General features: G+C 16.1%; 4 protein-coding genes across 4 annotated transcripts, besides 14 other annotated features; all 4 read left to right on the forward strand. All coding sequences in view use genetic code 6, as the record gives it.

Moving 5' to 3' along the window:
* Window positions 1-343: 343 nt before the first annotated feature.
* Window positions 344-376: a microsatellite.
* A 2,225-nt stretch (window positions 377-2,601) lies between these two features.
* IMG5_117980 (hypothetical protein) lies at window positions 2,602-3,204 on the forward strand (the record flags this gene model as incomplete). Its single annotated transcript, XM_004034511.1, has 4 exons — window positions 2,602-2,737; window positions 2,783-2,887; window positions 2,932-3,118; window positions 3,171-3,204. The coding sequence occupies 4 exons, from the start codon at window positions 2,602-2,604 to the stop codon at window positions 3,202-3,204; spliced, it is 462 nt and encodes a 153-aa protein (XP_004034559.1).
* Window positions 3,205-3,648: 444 nt separating this feature from the next.
* On the forward strand, window positions 3,649-5,491 carry IMG5_117990 (hypothetical protein; the record flags this gene model as incomplete). The annotated part of the gene is made up of 4 exons (XM_004034512.1): window positions 3,649-4,031; window positions 4,069-4,222; window positions 4,314-4,490; window positions 4,538-5,491. The coding sequence occupies 4 exons, from the start codon at window positions 3,649-3,651 to the stop codon at window positions 5,489-5,491; spliced, it is 1,668 nt and encodes a 555-aa protein (XP_004034560.1).
* Window positions 4,663-4,742: a microsatellite.
* A 59-nt stretch (window positions 5,492-5,550) lies between the features above and the next one.
* On the forward strand, window positions 5,551-6,380 carry IMG5_118000 (hypothetical protein; the record flags this gene model as incomplete). The annotated part of the gene is made up of 4 exons (XM_004034513.1): window positions 5,551-5,563; window positions 5,640-5,744; window positions 5,792-6,112; window positions 6,157-6,380. The coding sequence occupies 4 exons, from the start codon at window positions 5,551-5,553 to the stop codon at window positions 6,378-6,380; spliced, it is 663 nt and encodes a 220-aa protein (XP_004034561.1).
* Window positions 6,381-6,414: 34 nt separating this feature from the next.
* Window positions 6,415-6,452: a microsatellite.
* Window positions 6,453-6,600: 148 nt separating this feature from the next.
* Window positions 6,601-6,639: a microsatellite.
* A 110-nt stretch (window positions 6,640-6,749) lies between these two features.
* Window positions 6,750-6,814: a microsatellite.
* Window positions 6,811-6,876: a microsatellite.
* Window positions 6,830-6,887: a microsatellite.
* Window positions 6,856-6,904: a microsatellite.
* Window positions 6,860-6,905: a microsatellite.
* Window positions 6,906-7,661: 756 nt separating this feature from the next.
* Window positions 7,662-7,699: a microsatellite.
* A 304-nt stretch (window positions 7,700-8,003) lies between these two features.
* Window positions 8,004-8,058: a microsatellite.
* On the forward strand, window positions 8,036-8,697 carry IMG5_118010 (hypothetical protein). The gene has a single exon (XM_004034514.1). It carries the CDS (start codon window positions 8,058-8,060, stop codon window positions 8,535-8,537), a length of 480 nt encoding a protein of 159 aa, XP_004034562.1. The 5' UTR covers window positions 8,036-8,057; the 3' UTR covers window positions 8,538-8,697.
* A 1,974-nt stretch (window positions 8,698-10,671) lies between these two features.
* Window positions 10,672-10,709: a microsatellite.
* Window positions 10,672-10,775: a microsatellite.
* Window positions 10,742-10,786: a microsatellite.
* The last annotated feature ends 3,901 nt before the right edge of the window (window positions 10,787-14,687 follow it).

A 14,687-nucleotide genomic window follows, 5' to 3' on the forward strand; every position in this document is an offset into this window, starting at 1 on the left:
TAATTTCTCAAAATATTTAAATATAATAGAGTATATTCAGAATTTTCAATTGTATTCTAAAGCAATGTCTTTTTGAAATAATAAAGTTTTAAATCTCAAATATAAAAAGAGTATGAATCTATCAATTCAAATTTAAAAAGATTATTAATGGTATAATATAATCATCAGTACAAACTTAAAACAAATCTGCTTCTAGATAAGAATTTTTAACATAACATTTGAAGTATTTACTTTATTTTTCAGTATAATAGAAATAGCTTTTAAGGCATTTAAAATTATGCATAACTTATTTAAGTAATTATATAAATTTCGTATAATAATAAATATGAATATAAAAATATACATTTAAAAAATAATTTATTTAAAAATATAATTTTAATTTTTTTAATACTTTGTTGTAGAGTCTTATTAAATATTTTAAAGAGAATAAATATAATATAAAAAAATATTACAAAAATTAAAATATTTATAGTTTATATTAATACTTATATGAATTGAAAAAAAAATATATATATATAAGAATATATATGTTATCAAAAAAATAATAATTTCAGTTTATTAAAATAAATTTCTGTTTTAATCTTTCTAAACAATAATTATACAATCAAATAAAAATACATTCAAAGAAGTTTATGATATATTATTCCTGTAGAAGCTGTGTTATCTCCTAATCCACAAGTTTTTAAAGGATTAGATAAATAAAGATTAGGTGCAACACAACATTATAAATTTTTCATAGGTTCCCAGCATTAGATAGGTTCATTTAACTTAAATTTTACATGTGTGAATTGTATACCTGAATCAAAAATAGGTAATTTCAAGATTTCAGGTATTCTAAATTATAATTATGTCAAATCAAAATCAAAAAAATATCTATTCTAAATTAGGCTTTCTTGTAAACCTACAATTAAAGATTTAATTGTTGCTAATTTGCTTAACTTCCAAATATTTATATCTCCACAAATAATTTGCTAATATTTTGAATGAAAATGTATTCTATTTAAATTAAATTCCCTTTCTTTAAAATTTTTATATAATTTTATAACTCTTAAAATAGTTTAATTTATATCTTATTATTAAATATCTTAATCACTCATTATATTATCTTCTTCAATATCAAAATATTTTATTAATTGTGTAAGTTCCTTTATATAAATTAAATATGTATATATAATTTAATTTTACATCTTCATTAAAACCTAAAGAATCTGCTTATTTTAAAGGATATTTAGAAAAGTAATTGAATAAATCTGCATCTCCAGATTCTCCCATTTCTAAATGAACCTTTATCCCTTATTTTTAATATTCATTAATATGCTTATATAATGTTTTCATTATTTCCAAATTATCATTTAAATCTCTAAAATTAAGTAATTGAAACCCTCCTATAGCCAAAATTTATATTTACTTCCTTATTTATTAATTATCTAAAAAGAAATCATATAATTTATTCATATAACTAAATTTAGAGTTATCAATATCATGATTTAAAAACATTCTATTTGAATGTAAAGCTGTTTTATTTCCCCATTTTTTTATTTTATTGAAATCTAAAACTAAATGAATATCATTAATTTAACTTAGTTTCTCCACCAAAAAAGTTTTTCCTCCAAAATGACTTTCATAAAATTATTTATTTATTGCATGGGCTAAAACTACAATTATACATCCTTCTTTATATGCTCTCAAAGCCATAGTAGAGGCATTTCCTCCTAAACCATTTTACACTTCTATCTATCGTGCTTTTTTAACTAATTCATTAAAAAATCTCTTGTCATTTATAAAAATCTCAGTTCCTAATCCTTTAGAAAACACAAAAGAAAAAGTTTCCGCTAACTCTTGTAAATTTTAAATATTATCATGAAATTTCGGTTCTTACATTTACTCAAAACCTAATAAATTCATAAACTCAATTCCACTTACATAAATATCTAAATCAGATACAAATCCAAACGCTAAGTTTTCATTTTTTTCTAAATTATTTTATAGTTATATTTATTATTTATAATAATCTAAAAGCTATTTGACATTTTAAAGATTATTTATTGTTTAATTTGGAAGCTTAAAGAAATTAGGAAATACTTCTTCTTTTAAATTACTAATAAATATAACTATTAATGAGGTTATTATTATGTGTAAGGCATTTCTTAATTATTCATTCATTTTTTTGTTATTTTTATATAAATATATTATTATTTTATTTGTGAAAATATTAATAGTATTTGTAAATTTTTTATATATATAAATTATATTTATATAAATTTTTTATGAAGAAAGAAATAGTTAATTTTTTATTATTATAAGTGGAAATATTTTTATTTATAATATATTCAAAAGTTCGAATTATTATTAAAATTTTTTATTAATTTAATATTTTTTATTATAATATATTAATTATTTTTAATTATTTATACATAAATAATTTAATTAAATATTTTTGTTTAAAAATAATAGAAAACTATTATTATAAATAAATAAAGAGTGTAAATTAAAAAAGATATAAAAAAGCAAAAAAGCAAAGAAATAAAAATATATACCAAAAAAGAAAAAAAGAAAATTAAAATAATAATATTAAAAAGAAAATAATAAAAATCATAAAAAATGGGTCGTATGTAAATGAAAGGAAAAGGAAAAGGTATTTCAGGATCTGCATTACCTTACAAAAGAAAAGCACCTAAATGGCTTCATATGAGTCCTTCTTCTGTTGTTGAATTAGCTGTTAAGTTAGCTAAAAAAGGTAAAATAAACTTATTTAAATAAATAATTATTAAATAAATTAAAGGTTTGACTCCTTCTTAAATTGGTGTTGTCCTTAGAGATTAACATGGTATTCCATAAGTTAGATTTTTAACTGGATAAAAAATTTTAAGAGTTTTAAAGAAAAATGGTAAAATAAATATATTTATTATTTTGTTATAAAAAAAAATAAAGGATGCGCACCTTAAATTCCTGAAGATCTTCATTGTTTAATCAAAAAAGCAGTTGCTATCAGAAAACACTTAGAAAAAAATAGAAAAGACAAAGACTCTAAATTCAGAATTATTCTTATTGAATCGAGAATACACAGATTAGTAAGATATTATAAACTTAATTAAAAATTAGCTCCAACTTTCAAATAGTAATATAAAAATATATATTTTTTATTAATTCAATAATTAAAAAAAAAAAAGTAATCCTTAAACTGCTTCAGCTTTAGTATAATGATATATTTTATGATATTAAATTTAACAAAAAATAGATATAAAATTTAAAATCAAATAAATAAAGCACGTATGAATTAGTATTTAAATATATAATTATATTTAATATGTTTTTTTTTGTGTTAATTTAATGTTATTTGATTTTATTTATTTAAACTAAATATTTTATAAGACATTTATTTTTCTTTATATTTCTGTTTTTCAATTCTTTTTTTCAATTCAAATATTTATACCATTTTTTTTTTTTTTAAGATTTGTAATAAAAAATAATTTTCATTTTGTTAAATATTTTTTAAGTTATTAAATTAATAAGAAATATTATCAATCAAATTAAATCAAAAGAAGTAAATAATTAAAAAAATTATAACTCTATAAATAAAATATAGTTGATATATTTTATAAATAAAATAAAATAAAATAAAAATTACTTATTATAAATAAAATTAAAATGAAAGAAATACAACCATTATAAATACCTAATATTCTCTTAAAAAAAAATATGTTTTAAAATAAAGATACATTTGAATCTAAATGTATAGTTTTTTTTTATTTAAATAAAAAATATTTAATTAAAAACAAAGTTGATTTCATTAAATTTAAAGGAAATTAATTTATATAAGTAGATCCACCAATATTAAAATTTATAGGATTCGATATAAATAAAATTAATTCATTAAAATTAAAAGTTATAAATAAAGCTGAAGTATCTCAAAGGATACATGTATTACCTTTAGATTCTGACAGTTTCGACTTTAAAATGAATAAAAAAGGATTAGTTGCACCAGGAATGAGTGAAGAAATAACCATAATATTAAAACCGGAGGAACACAAGTAAAAAAAAATATTATAAAAAACTTAATTTCAAAAGATACTATTTTACAACTCTTCGAATTAATTCATAGACAGAAAATATTTTAGTGCCAATTCATGCTTATCCAGTAATTGACAGAGAAAATATAAGAAATTTATTTCCTCGTTTAATAGATTTTGGAGTGATAGAAATAGGTGAAAGTCGTACAATTGTAAAGAAGAAAAAAAAATCTTTTTTTTTATTTATACAAATATAATTATTTTAATAAATTTAAATATTTTTTATTTTATCTATATTAATAGATTAATTTTTTAGAATGCAAAATACCAATAAATTTCGAATTTGAATTCGAATTTTTAAAAGAGAATACTGAGATGTTTATTCAACCAATGAAAGGTATAATTCCAGCATAAGGAAAAATCGAGATAAATTTGATATACAAACCTTCAAGTAATACAACTGCAATATCAGAAGTTGAAGTATGATAAAAAAAAAATTAAATATAAAAATTAAATTATATCAAAAGCTTAAAATATCTTAATTTGATTTCGAACCTTTAAAAATAAAACTTTTAGGCTCAGGAAAATATAAAGATCCTAGCTATCAGAAAAAAAAAAAAACTTAAAAACTAGAGAAACTGACTCTTTCTTTAAATAATTATTCTCAAATATAATAAAATAATTATTCTCAAATATAATAAAATAATTATTCTCAAATATAATAAAATAATTCAGTATTTAATAATGAGAAAGAATAAATTCATTTATAGTTTGCTTAAAAAAATATTGAAAATTATCAAAAAAATATGAGTTAAACTTTTATTAAAAAAGAAAAAAAAAATGAATAATCATAAGAGGAGCAAGAATATTAAGAAATTTAATAGTCTAAATCTCCAAGAAATTAAAAAGAGTGGCTTTTTATAGAAAAATGTTCACAGATAAGTCTTATGGATAAATATAAATAAATCAAATTTTTTTAATGCATAGGAGATCGTCAAATCTAAATGTATGAAATTGAAGGAATAAAAGATGAAAGGACATAATATATATAATAGAAGTATTATTAAATAGAAATCGAAGGAATTCATAGACACGATAAAAAAATAAATTAAGATTAACCTATTTTGGATTAAAAGATAGAATAATTATAACCAACATGGGATTATGATAAAAATGATACTTTAAAATTAAGAAAAAATAAATTAAATAATTTTGTAAATGCAGTAACAAGAGTTGTTTTAAAATAAAGAATGGAAAAAGTGCTTTAAAAAATAAAAATTTGGTTAAATAATGCTTCCACAAAAGAAGAAGTAAAAATTATGGTAAACTAAGAAACTTAAAAAGCAGATTATTTAGGTTAAGGAAAAAAAATTTTATTAGTTTTTCTTTAAATTTAAATAATCAAATTCCCTAAGTATTATTTCCAATTTAATACGAATCTTCAAATAGGCAATTAGAATTTAAATTTGATACTCAGGTGAGAAGTGGATTTGATGATTTAATTAGTTATGAAGTTTATCCTAAAAATGATATAGATTTAATGCATTACGAAAGTTTTTATTAAAATTATTAAATTTATATTTATTTATATAATTTTTTTATTCAAAATAAATTATATTAAAATAATAGTTTATTAATTATCTCCTTATGTTAACTTCTGTCCTTTAGAAAATAATAAGGAAATTAGAAATGGAGCAGAATAAGAATATAATATTAGGGGGAAAATGGGATTTGGTATTTTTAAAAATATAATATTGGTTATAAAAAATAAATAAATAAAGATAAAGATACTGACTTGGTTTAAATTCAAGATAGTTTTTTTAAATGTTTAGAAACTCCTTTAAATTCATTTATTTCTCCACATCACTCTATTAGAAGTTATTTTTAATATAGAAATTATGTGGAAGGAGATTATGAATTTTATTTATAACATGAAAAATTAAACTTAATTGATAATTTAGATCCTTCTTTAATATTAGAATATAATCTTTTGAAAAACGACTTCATAGATAAAACTCCAGGATATTATTCAAGAATACCTTTAAATGATTATCAAACTGAAATGCAATATTATTTAAATAATAATATAAATTTACCAAACGGTTTGATTTATTAATTTTTATATTTAATTATTTTTTTGAAATAGACTGTGGATTTATTTAAAATATTGATTAATATTGTCCTTAAAAAATTATTGAGATAGAAATAGATGATTAAATAACTGATGATGATAGTGATGGGGAAGAATCTCCAATTATAGAAGTAATATTTTTTTAAGAAATATAAATTTATTTAAATAAAAAAAGGTTTAAAAAATAGATATTTTTTTATAAGAAATTGAATAAGGCGATAAAAATATAGAAATAATGAGATAAAAAAATAATGAAAGGTTACCTTTTGATTAATATAAAGAAAAATATAATGATATAAATAAAAATTAATAGTAAAAAAATAAAAATATACAATTATGATAAATTACTATATAAATTTTAGGTTGTAAAAATAATTTTAAATTTCAATAATGACATCTAAATATGAAAGTTTTAATAAATTTATTGAAAATTCATAAAACAAATTAATAATAATATGAAAAAAAAAATTATTAAATAAAAAAAAATATATAAATAAATTTAAATTATAATTATATATAGTACACTTATTTTTTTTTATATAAAATGTTTAATATTACATATAAATAAATAAAAAAAAAATTAATTTATTTTATTTAAAAAAACTATTTAAATTATAAATAGTATATAAATAATATAAATATAAATATAAATATAAATATAAATATTAATATATTTTTATTACTATAATTTTTTTTGTTATATTCTTATAATATTTTTTTTTTTTATTTTTTATTTTATTTTTTTTATAATTTTTTTTTTTATATATTATTTAAAACATCTTTTTATTTTCATTTAGTTCAAACGAGTAATTCCCACATTTTTTTATAAGTAATTTTTTTTTTATTTTATATTTTCTTAATTCAATACTTTATTTTTAAGTAGAATTACACCTTTATGAAATAAATATCTATTATAAATATATTAACAATTATATATTTTTTTATATTTTTTATATGAAAACTTTAGATATAGTTTCTTAATATTTTTGATATTATAAATATTCATTTTATTATATCACATATTTAATATTAGGTCCTTTAATAATCTTCTGAGTATACATTTACATATTTTCTTTAATTCTGTTTTGTTGCTTTTAAATTTTATTATTAATTTAGAGATTTATATAAATTATATATACTACTTTCATTTTTAATTTCTATAGTTTTTAAATTTTAATCTTTTTTTCACCTATTGATAATATTTATTCTGTTTTTTAGGGCACAGAGTATCTCCATCAATTTTAGTATCTTTTTTTTAATGCTCTTACTTAAAAAATCGAGATTAAAAATGCAAATATAATTTATTTTACATCAGGTTTTATATTCTATATTTAGATAAATGTAATTTAAACTATTATTATATTATCCTAAATTAATAATTAAACAATTTTTATTATATAATGTATATAAGGTTCTTATAATGTTTATAGAAAACTTTGGAATGTTAATATTTGCGGTATTTTATATATATAAATAATTATATTAATTTTTTTTAAAGGCTTTATATAAATATAATTGCGAATATTATTAATTTTTGAAATATTATAAATTTTATGAATACATAATATATATCAATAAAGCACAAAAATTAAATATTTACTTAAAATATAAACTAAAAATTTAAAATAATGCGATATTTATAAATATTTTAGCATAATTATATTTATTTTAATATTAAATATATTTTAAATACTAAACTTTTTATTGAATTAAATAGAGAAATAGAGTTTTTTCTTTTTAATATCTTTAAATAATACATTTCAATTTTTAAAAAATCACTAATATATTTTTTTTATTTTTATATAAATAATAATTATTAAATATTAAAAGACTAAAATAATCAATATATAAAATAAGTAAAGAAAAAAAAAAACAAAACAAAATACTAAAAAAAAAAAACAAAGAAAAAAAAAAAAATGCTTAATAAAGAATAAAATTTCTTTACAGTAAAGGACGTAGCAGCCGCTTAATTTATTAGAGAATACGCTGATCACTTAAAAAAAGCAAACAAACTTAAAGTTCCCGCTTGGACTGAATGGACCTAAACATCAACTGCTAACGAATTAGCCCCAACTGATCCTGATTGGGTATACTTAAGAGTTGCTGCTGTAGCTCGTAAAATATATTTAAAACCTCACACAGGAGTATCTACATTAAGACATATTTTCGGATCTGTTAAAAGAAGAGGTTGCTTAAGAAATGTTCATGAACATTGCCATGGAAAATTAGTAAGATGGTCTTTATAATAATTAGAAGAATTGAAAATTCTTAGAAAGGATAAGACATCAGCCTTGAAGAAATTTTCAAGAGTTATCACCAAAGAAGGAATGACTGAATTGAATAGAATTGCAACTTAAATTGCATTAAAAAATAGAGAAAAACAATAATTATAATGAAGAAATAATTCTTTTAATTTTTTATTTTTAGGGTAAAATTATTTCTATTAATATAATTATAGCTATATAAATTGATATCAGGAAAAAATACATATAACTGTTCATGTTTACCTTTTTTATATGCATTTTTATATTTATTTAAATTTACATTATTTTTCTTTTCTTATTTAAAGAATTATATATTGTTAAGAATAATAAATAATATACTTATAATTGTCTTTAAAATATTAAAAATAATAAAATAATTGTTTATTTGTTTCCAAAAACAAGATATTAATTTATATTTATTTATTAAATTTGAAAATATGTTTTAAATAGAAGTAAAATATTTTAAAAAAAATATGATTATTATTTAATTTTTATTTATTGGTTTATAAATCAAAAAATAACAAAAAGAAATAGTTTTAAATGAAATGAAATTATTTTAAACCAATATATAATAAAAAAAAACATAAAGTCTTCTAAATTTTTTAGAATAATATTATTAGATTTATCATTTATATTATAATTTTTAATCAATGATTGTATTATAGATTAATAAAATAATTTTTAAATATTCATTTTTTAGCTAATTTAAGATAAGAATTTCATGTTTTTAAGAAATTATAAAATACTAATATAAAAATTAGTTATACTTACTATTTTAATTTTAAAAATCTATTTTTTTATTATAATTAATTTCTATTTGTGATTTTTAATAAAAATTTCTTTTTTATATATTTTAATCAATAATTTAATGAACATATATTAACAAATAAAAAACTCAAGTACATAAAATATAATAGCAAAAATAAATAAGTATAATGTATTAATTTATCCTAATAAATAACAGTAAAATCAAATATTTTCTTTGAAATAAATTATAAATACAATAGTTGATTTATTTTTGTATTTAATAAAAAAATATGACTAAAACTAAATATTTGATTTTTTTTAAGAAGTAATTTGTTATGTTGAATAAAAACTCTAAAAAAAAGAGTTCATAAGTGAATTTTTTTTTTGCTTTTTTGATTAAATGAACATATATTGTAAAAAAAAAGAAGAAATTCAATTTTTAATATTTCTTTTAGAATGTGAAAATACAGATCATATTAAATTTTATTTATTTTAAAGAAGTTCTTTATAAAATTAATTTTTAAAAAATAAATAAAATAAAAAATCTGAATTCTATTTAGATGATAATATATTAAATTATACACAATGGACAAATTAAAATAAATAAACATTTTAAAATTATAATTAATAAGAAATAATTCAGAACTTTAGTGATTACATAAATAATTTTAATTTATCGGATTTAAAATTAAATTTATCATTTATTAATTATATAGAAATTGCTTTTTGTATTTATTTTATTTAACTTAAAAAAAAAATATTTATGATTCTATACTTTTAAATCTGAATATTAAATAAATTTAATTTCATCCAAAAAATTAATAACTTGAAAATACTTTTTATACTTATGGATATATTATGGATTTAATTGAAAGAAAATAAAAAAACATCAAATGAATAATTAAGAATAAAATAATTTTAATTAATATATTTAAAATATTAAAATAATTTTATAAAAGCTAAATAAAATATGTTAAATTTTTTTTTTTTAAGACTTTATTTATTAAAATTAAATATTATTTTTTATTATATATAAATAAATTAAATAATATTTTACACTACATAAATAATTTTTTTATTTTAAATAAATCTTAATCTTTTAGATTATTAATTATAAATATAATTTATTTATATTCCCGTTTAATTAATCTTTTATGAATATATATTAAATTAGTTATATTATTATATATTTATGATTACTTTATAATATTCTAATTAAAAATTTTTATGTATGCAGTAAATTTATATTTTCTTAATCTCATTTTCAATAATATATTTTTATTTTATAATATTTATATTAGCTCAATGTATAATAAAAGCACTTGTCAATTAATAGATTATACAATATTTTATAAGTATGTATCTATCTTATTGCCATTCTAAATCTTAATATTGTAATATTTCTAAATAATTATTTTAATATCGAAAATTTCATTTAATAGTTAATTAATTCTTTCACTTTTTTATTCCTGTGTTTTCTTATTAATAAATATTTCTTTATAAAAAAAAAAATATCGTTTATTTATTTATATAAATATATATTTGTTTAATAAATATTAAAAATAATTTAGTATATTATTTTTATTTACTTTAATATATTATTTTTTAATATATATATATTTAAATAAATTATAAAAAAATTAATAAATTATCATTATCATACTATGATAGTTTTAAATATGATGATTATTTTTAATTTATCAAATATAATAATATATATTTTTACTTTTTTTAAAAGTTAATTAACAAATAAAAAAGCAATATTCCATTTTTTCTTTCATTTTTTTTATTGAGTTTTTAAAAAAAATTATACAAAAAATAATATTTATATAAATGTATCCAACTAATATTTTCATTTATATATATTTTTACATTATTTATTTATTATTTTATTAATATGTTTTTATTGACATAAATAATTATATGAATTTCTTTTATAATTATTAATGATATTATATGCTTAAAATTTAATAATGATTTAGTATTTTTTCAATATATATACATAAGTAAAAAAATATATATTGCAGTATCAGTATGAGCAATATTTTTTTATTTATTTTTAAAGATTGTTTAATAAGTAATTAGTTTTAAAACTAATATAAATTTATTAAATTTTATAAGGATTTTAATTTTATATTTGATTTAAATGTTGAAGTTTTTTTTTTTTAATTTCCTAATATATGAAGTGCAGTATTTATGATTTATTTTATTTATATTAATTAAGTTAAATTAATATATTTAAAAAAAATAGATATGTATGATAATATTTGAAATCGTATAAAATAATAGAAATTTACAATATGTATGTTATTCAAAAGGATAATATTAGACTTGATAGTTAGTTAGACAGATATGAAAATTAAAAGTGTGCATTTGAAAAGCTTTTAGCTCTTATTATTAAAGAAATATTTTTTTTTTTATTTATTTATTTTTAAAGACTAAATATTTAATATTTATTATATATATATATATTTTTTTTTTTTAAAAAAAAAAAAAAAACTTTAATTTGAAAGTTATTTAAAAAAGCAAAAATCATAATTAAATAAAAATATAAATATTTTAAGGTAAAATAAAATGGAATAATAATTAAATAAAGAAAATAAAGATATAATTTAATAAAAAAGAAATTTTTAAAAAGAAAATGATAATTTATAGGATTAGATAGAATAATAAATTAATGATGATTAAATTAAATAAAAAAATAAATTAATTTAATAACAAATTATAGAAAAAGGATACAATGAATTTGAATTTGAAGTATTTTGCTAAAATTAATTTAAATATTAGCATGAAAATAAAAAAAACATTGAAAACATTTCAAATTAAGAATTAAGTTAACTTATTTAAGATTATATTAATTAAATATAAAATTAACAACAAATATCTTAATAAAATAATATTTAAAAATAATAATTTTAAGATTTTTCAATTTCATAAATAAATTAATTTAATCAAACATCTAAAAACCAAATTGTCTAAGATATTTCTGTTATAAATAATTAAAGTTAATGTTTTATTGAAGAAAAAGTAATTATAATTTTAATTTATTTAAATCATATAATTAAAAATAAAGTCTTTAAGTATATTTGAATAATTAGATTTATTTAATTATATGGAATAATAAAATTAAAATATAATATAATAATGCGAATAAAAAAAAAATGAAGATGGCTTATAAATATTTAAATGCAAATAATTAAAAATTAATAAATTAGGAAAATTTTTAAAATAATTTCCTAAACAACCTTAATTTATCATTAATGAATATACTCAATAAAAAAGTGGAATTTTAAAATAAAATTATATATGTTATAAAATAAAATTAACAGAATTAGAATGGGTTATTTATCGCCGTTTTAATGATTTTTTAACATTCAGAAATATATTATGTTAAAATTTTCCTGGATATTATGTTCCTCCACTACCAACAAAAGGATTTCATAGAAAATTCAAAGAAAATCATATAAAAAAAAGAATGCTTTTTTTAAAAAATTTTCTTGAAAATGTGCTTGAGAGCGAACTGTTCAGAAATACTTAATTTTTTGAAGATTTCTTATATATTTAAAATTCTGAAAATTATTAATAATAATGTTAGAGTTATTTTAATGAAGAAATAAAAGATGTATCTTAATTCTAAAATTTAGAAGGAAAAATAGACTGCACGAATTCGACACTTTTTAATCATTATAATTAAAAATTTTAAATATATAATTAAGAAATAAGTGAATTATGTATAAAAGGAAAATATATATCAAAATAAATATGTTTAGATTTACAAAAAATAAGTTATAATATGAAAGTTTTAAGTTCAGTCTATTCTCATTTAAAAAAAGCAACTGAAAATTTTAATTCACAAAATAAAATTGGAGTTAATGAATATTTAGTAAAAATTTATGAAGAACACAGCTAACTTCTTAAAAATCTATCAGAAATTTACTTAGGAAAATACGAGAGTTGGTATAGTCAAATATACATGAAATTTAAATATAAATAAAAAATTAATAATGTATTTAATGACATTCAAAATAAAAAAAATAAACAAATTAAGGAATATTTAGACGAGAATGAAAAGCTTAATGCTAAAAAGGAAAAACTTTATTACGATGCTGATATCAATAAATGGAAATTAGAAGGAAAACACAATATTGAATAACTATTTAAAAATAAAGAATAGGCTTATAAATGTATATTGCCTATAGAAACTAAAAATTTGGAGAATACTAGAATTCTACTAAGCTTCATAAATTCTAATTTCTTTTATGAAACGAGGAGGCATTTAAAAAGTAGATAGTTCAGTATTAACTAAGAGCTTATTGATTTTACAAATTACTAGATGGAACTTGAAAAAAAAATACTTGATATTTACTCAAACTCTAATAAAAATTTTCTTAATATATAAAATTAAAGCAGAGAAAATCAAACTGAAATTCTTAAAACGGATTAATAGTTAATTTATTAAACTATTACTAATAATTTTATTGGAGATGGAGATATTTAAGTTGTTATTCCTAAAAAACTTATATTCTAATGATAAGTTTATAAAAATTTTATACGAGTTTTTTAAATTTTTTTTATTATTTTAATATAATTATATTATTTTTTAAATATCTAACAAATAAAATAAAAATAAATTAAATTGTATAGTTTTATATATATTATTATAATATTATAATTTATTAACATAGTTTGTAAATTTATATTTTTATATACTTATAAATATTTTTTTTTTTTATTATATTATTAAAATAAATAAATATATTCAAGCTTGAAAAATTTAATCGAGTAAGTCATTATTTGTCTCATTTATAAAAGGATGATTTATCAATATTTCTTATTTATTTTTTAAATTATCACAAAGTAGTTGCTAGATAATATCTTTCGCATTATTAGATAACATATCTGGTAGGAAAAGTTAGCTATTTTTTATTTTTATAAGAACATTTTCGTTTTTATTTTGATAAAAGGGAGGATATCCACATAATAATTAGTAAAGTATAATACCAACATTTATATAATCAATATTATAATTTAAGCATTCTTCATTTTATTTTATTGCATTTTAAAAGTTCGTTATTTTTATACAATTTTATTAATCTAAATAAATATTCTAAAGCTATAATTTTATTTTTATTAATTATATTTTAATATAAATAATTATTTATATTTTTTACAGATAGTTCTTTGTGAATTATTTATTTTGCATGAAAGTACCTTAATGCATCTAATAAATTTCTCACAATTTAAATTGTTTAACTTTCATTAAATTAACCACATTCTAACAAACGATCAAATAAACTACCTTATTTCATTAATTCCATTACAATATAAAATTTAGATGTTTCTTCGTATATGCAATAAAATTTTAATATGTTTTGATGAGTTAACTATTTTTTTGATAATAATAATAATATATAATATATCTTATATTGTTATTACTTTAAACATAATTTCACATTAATTTTTAATTTGTGAAAATTCTTGTACTTCTAATTGTATTCTGAGATAATATTAATGTCTTAATTTTATATATTTAAT

The sequence above is a fragment of the Ichthyophthirius multifiliis genome (genome assembly GCF_000220395.1).
Source record: "Ichthyophthirius multifiliis unplaced genomic scaffold scaff_1120509250953, whole genome shotgun sequence".
Taxonomy (NCBI): Eukaryota; Ciliophora; class Oligohymenophorea; order Hymenostomatida; genus Ichthyophthirius; species Ichthyophthirius multifiliis.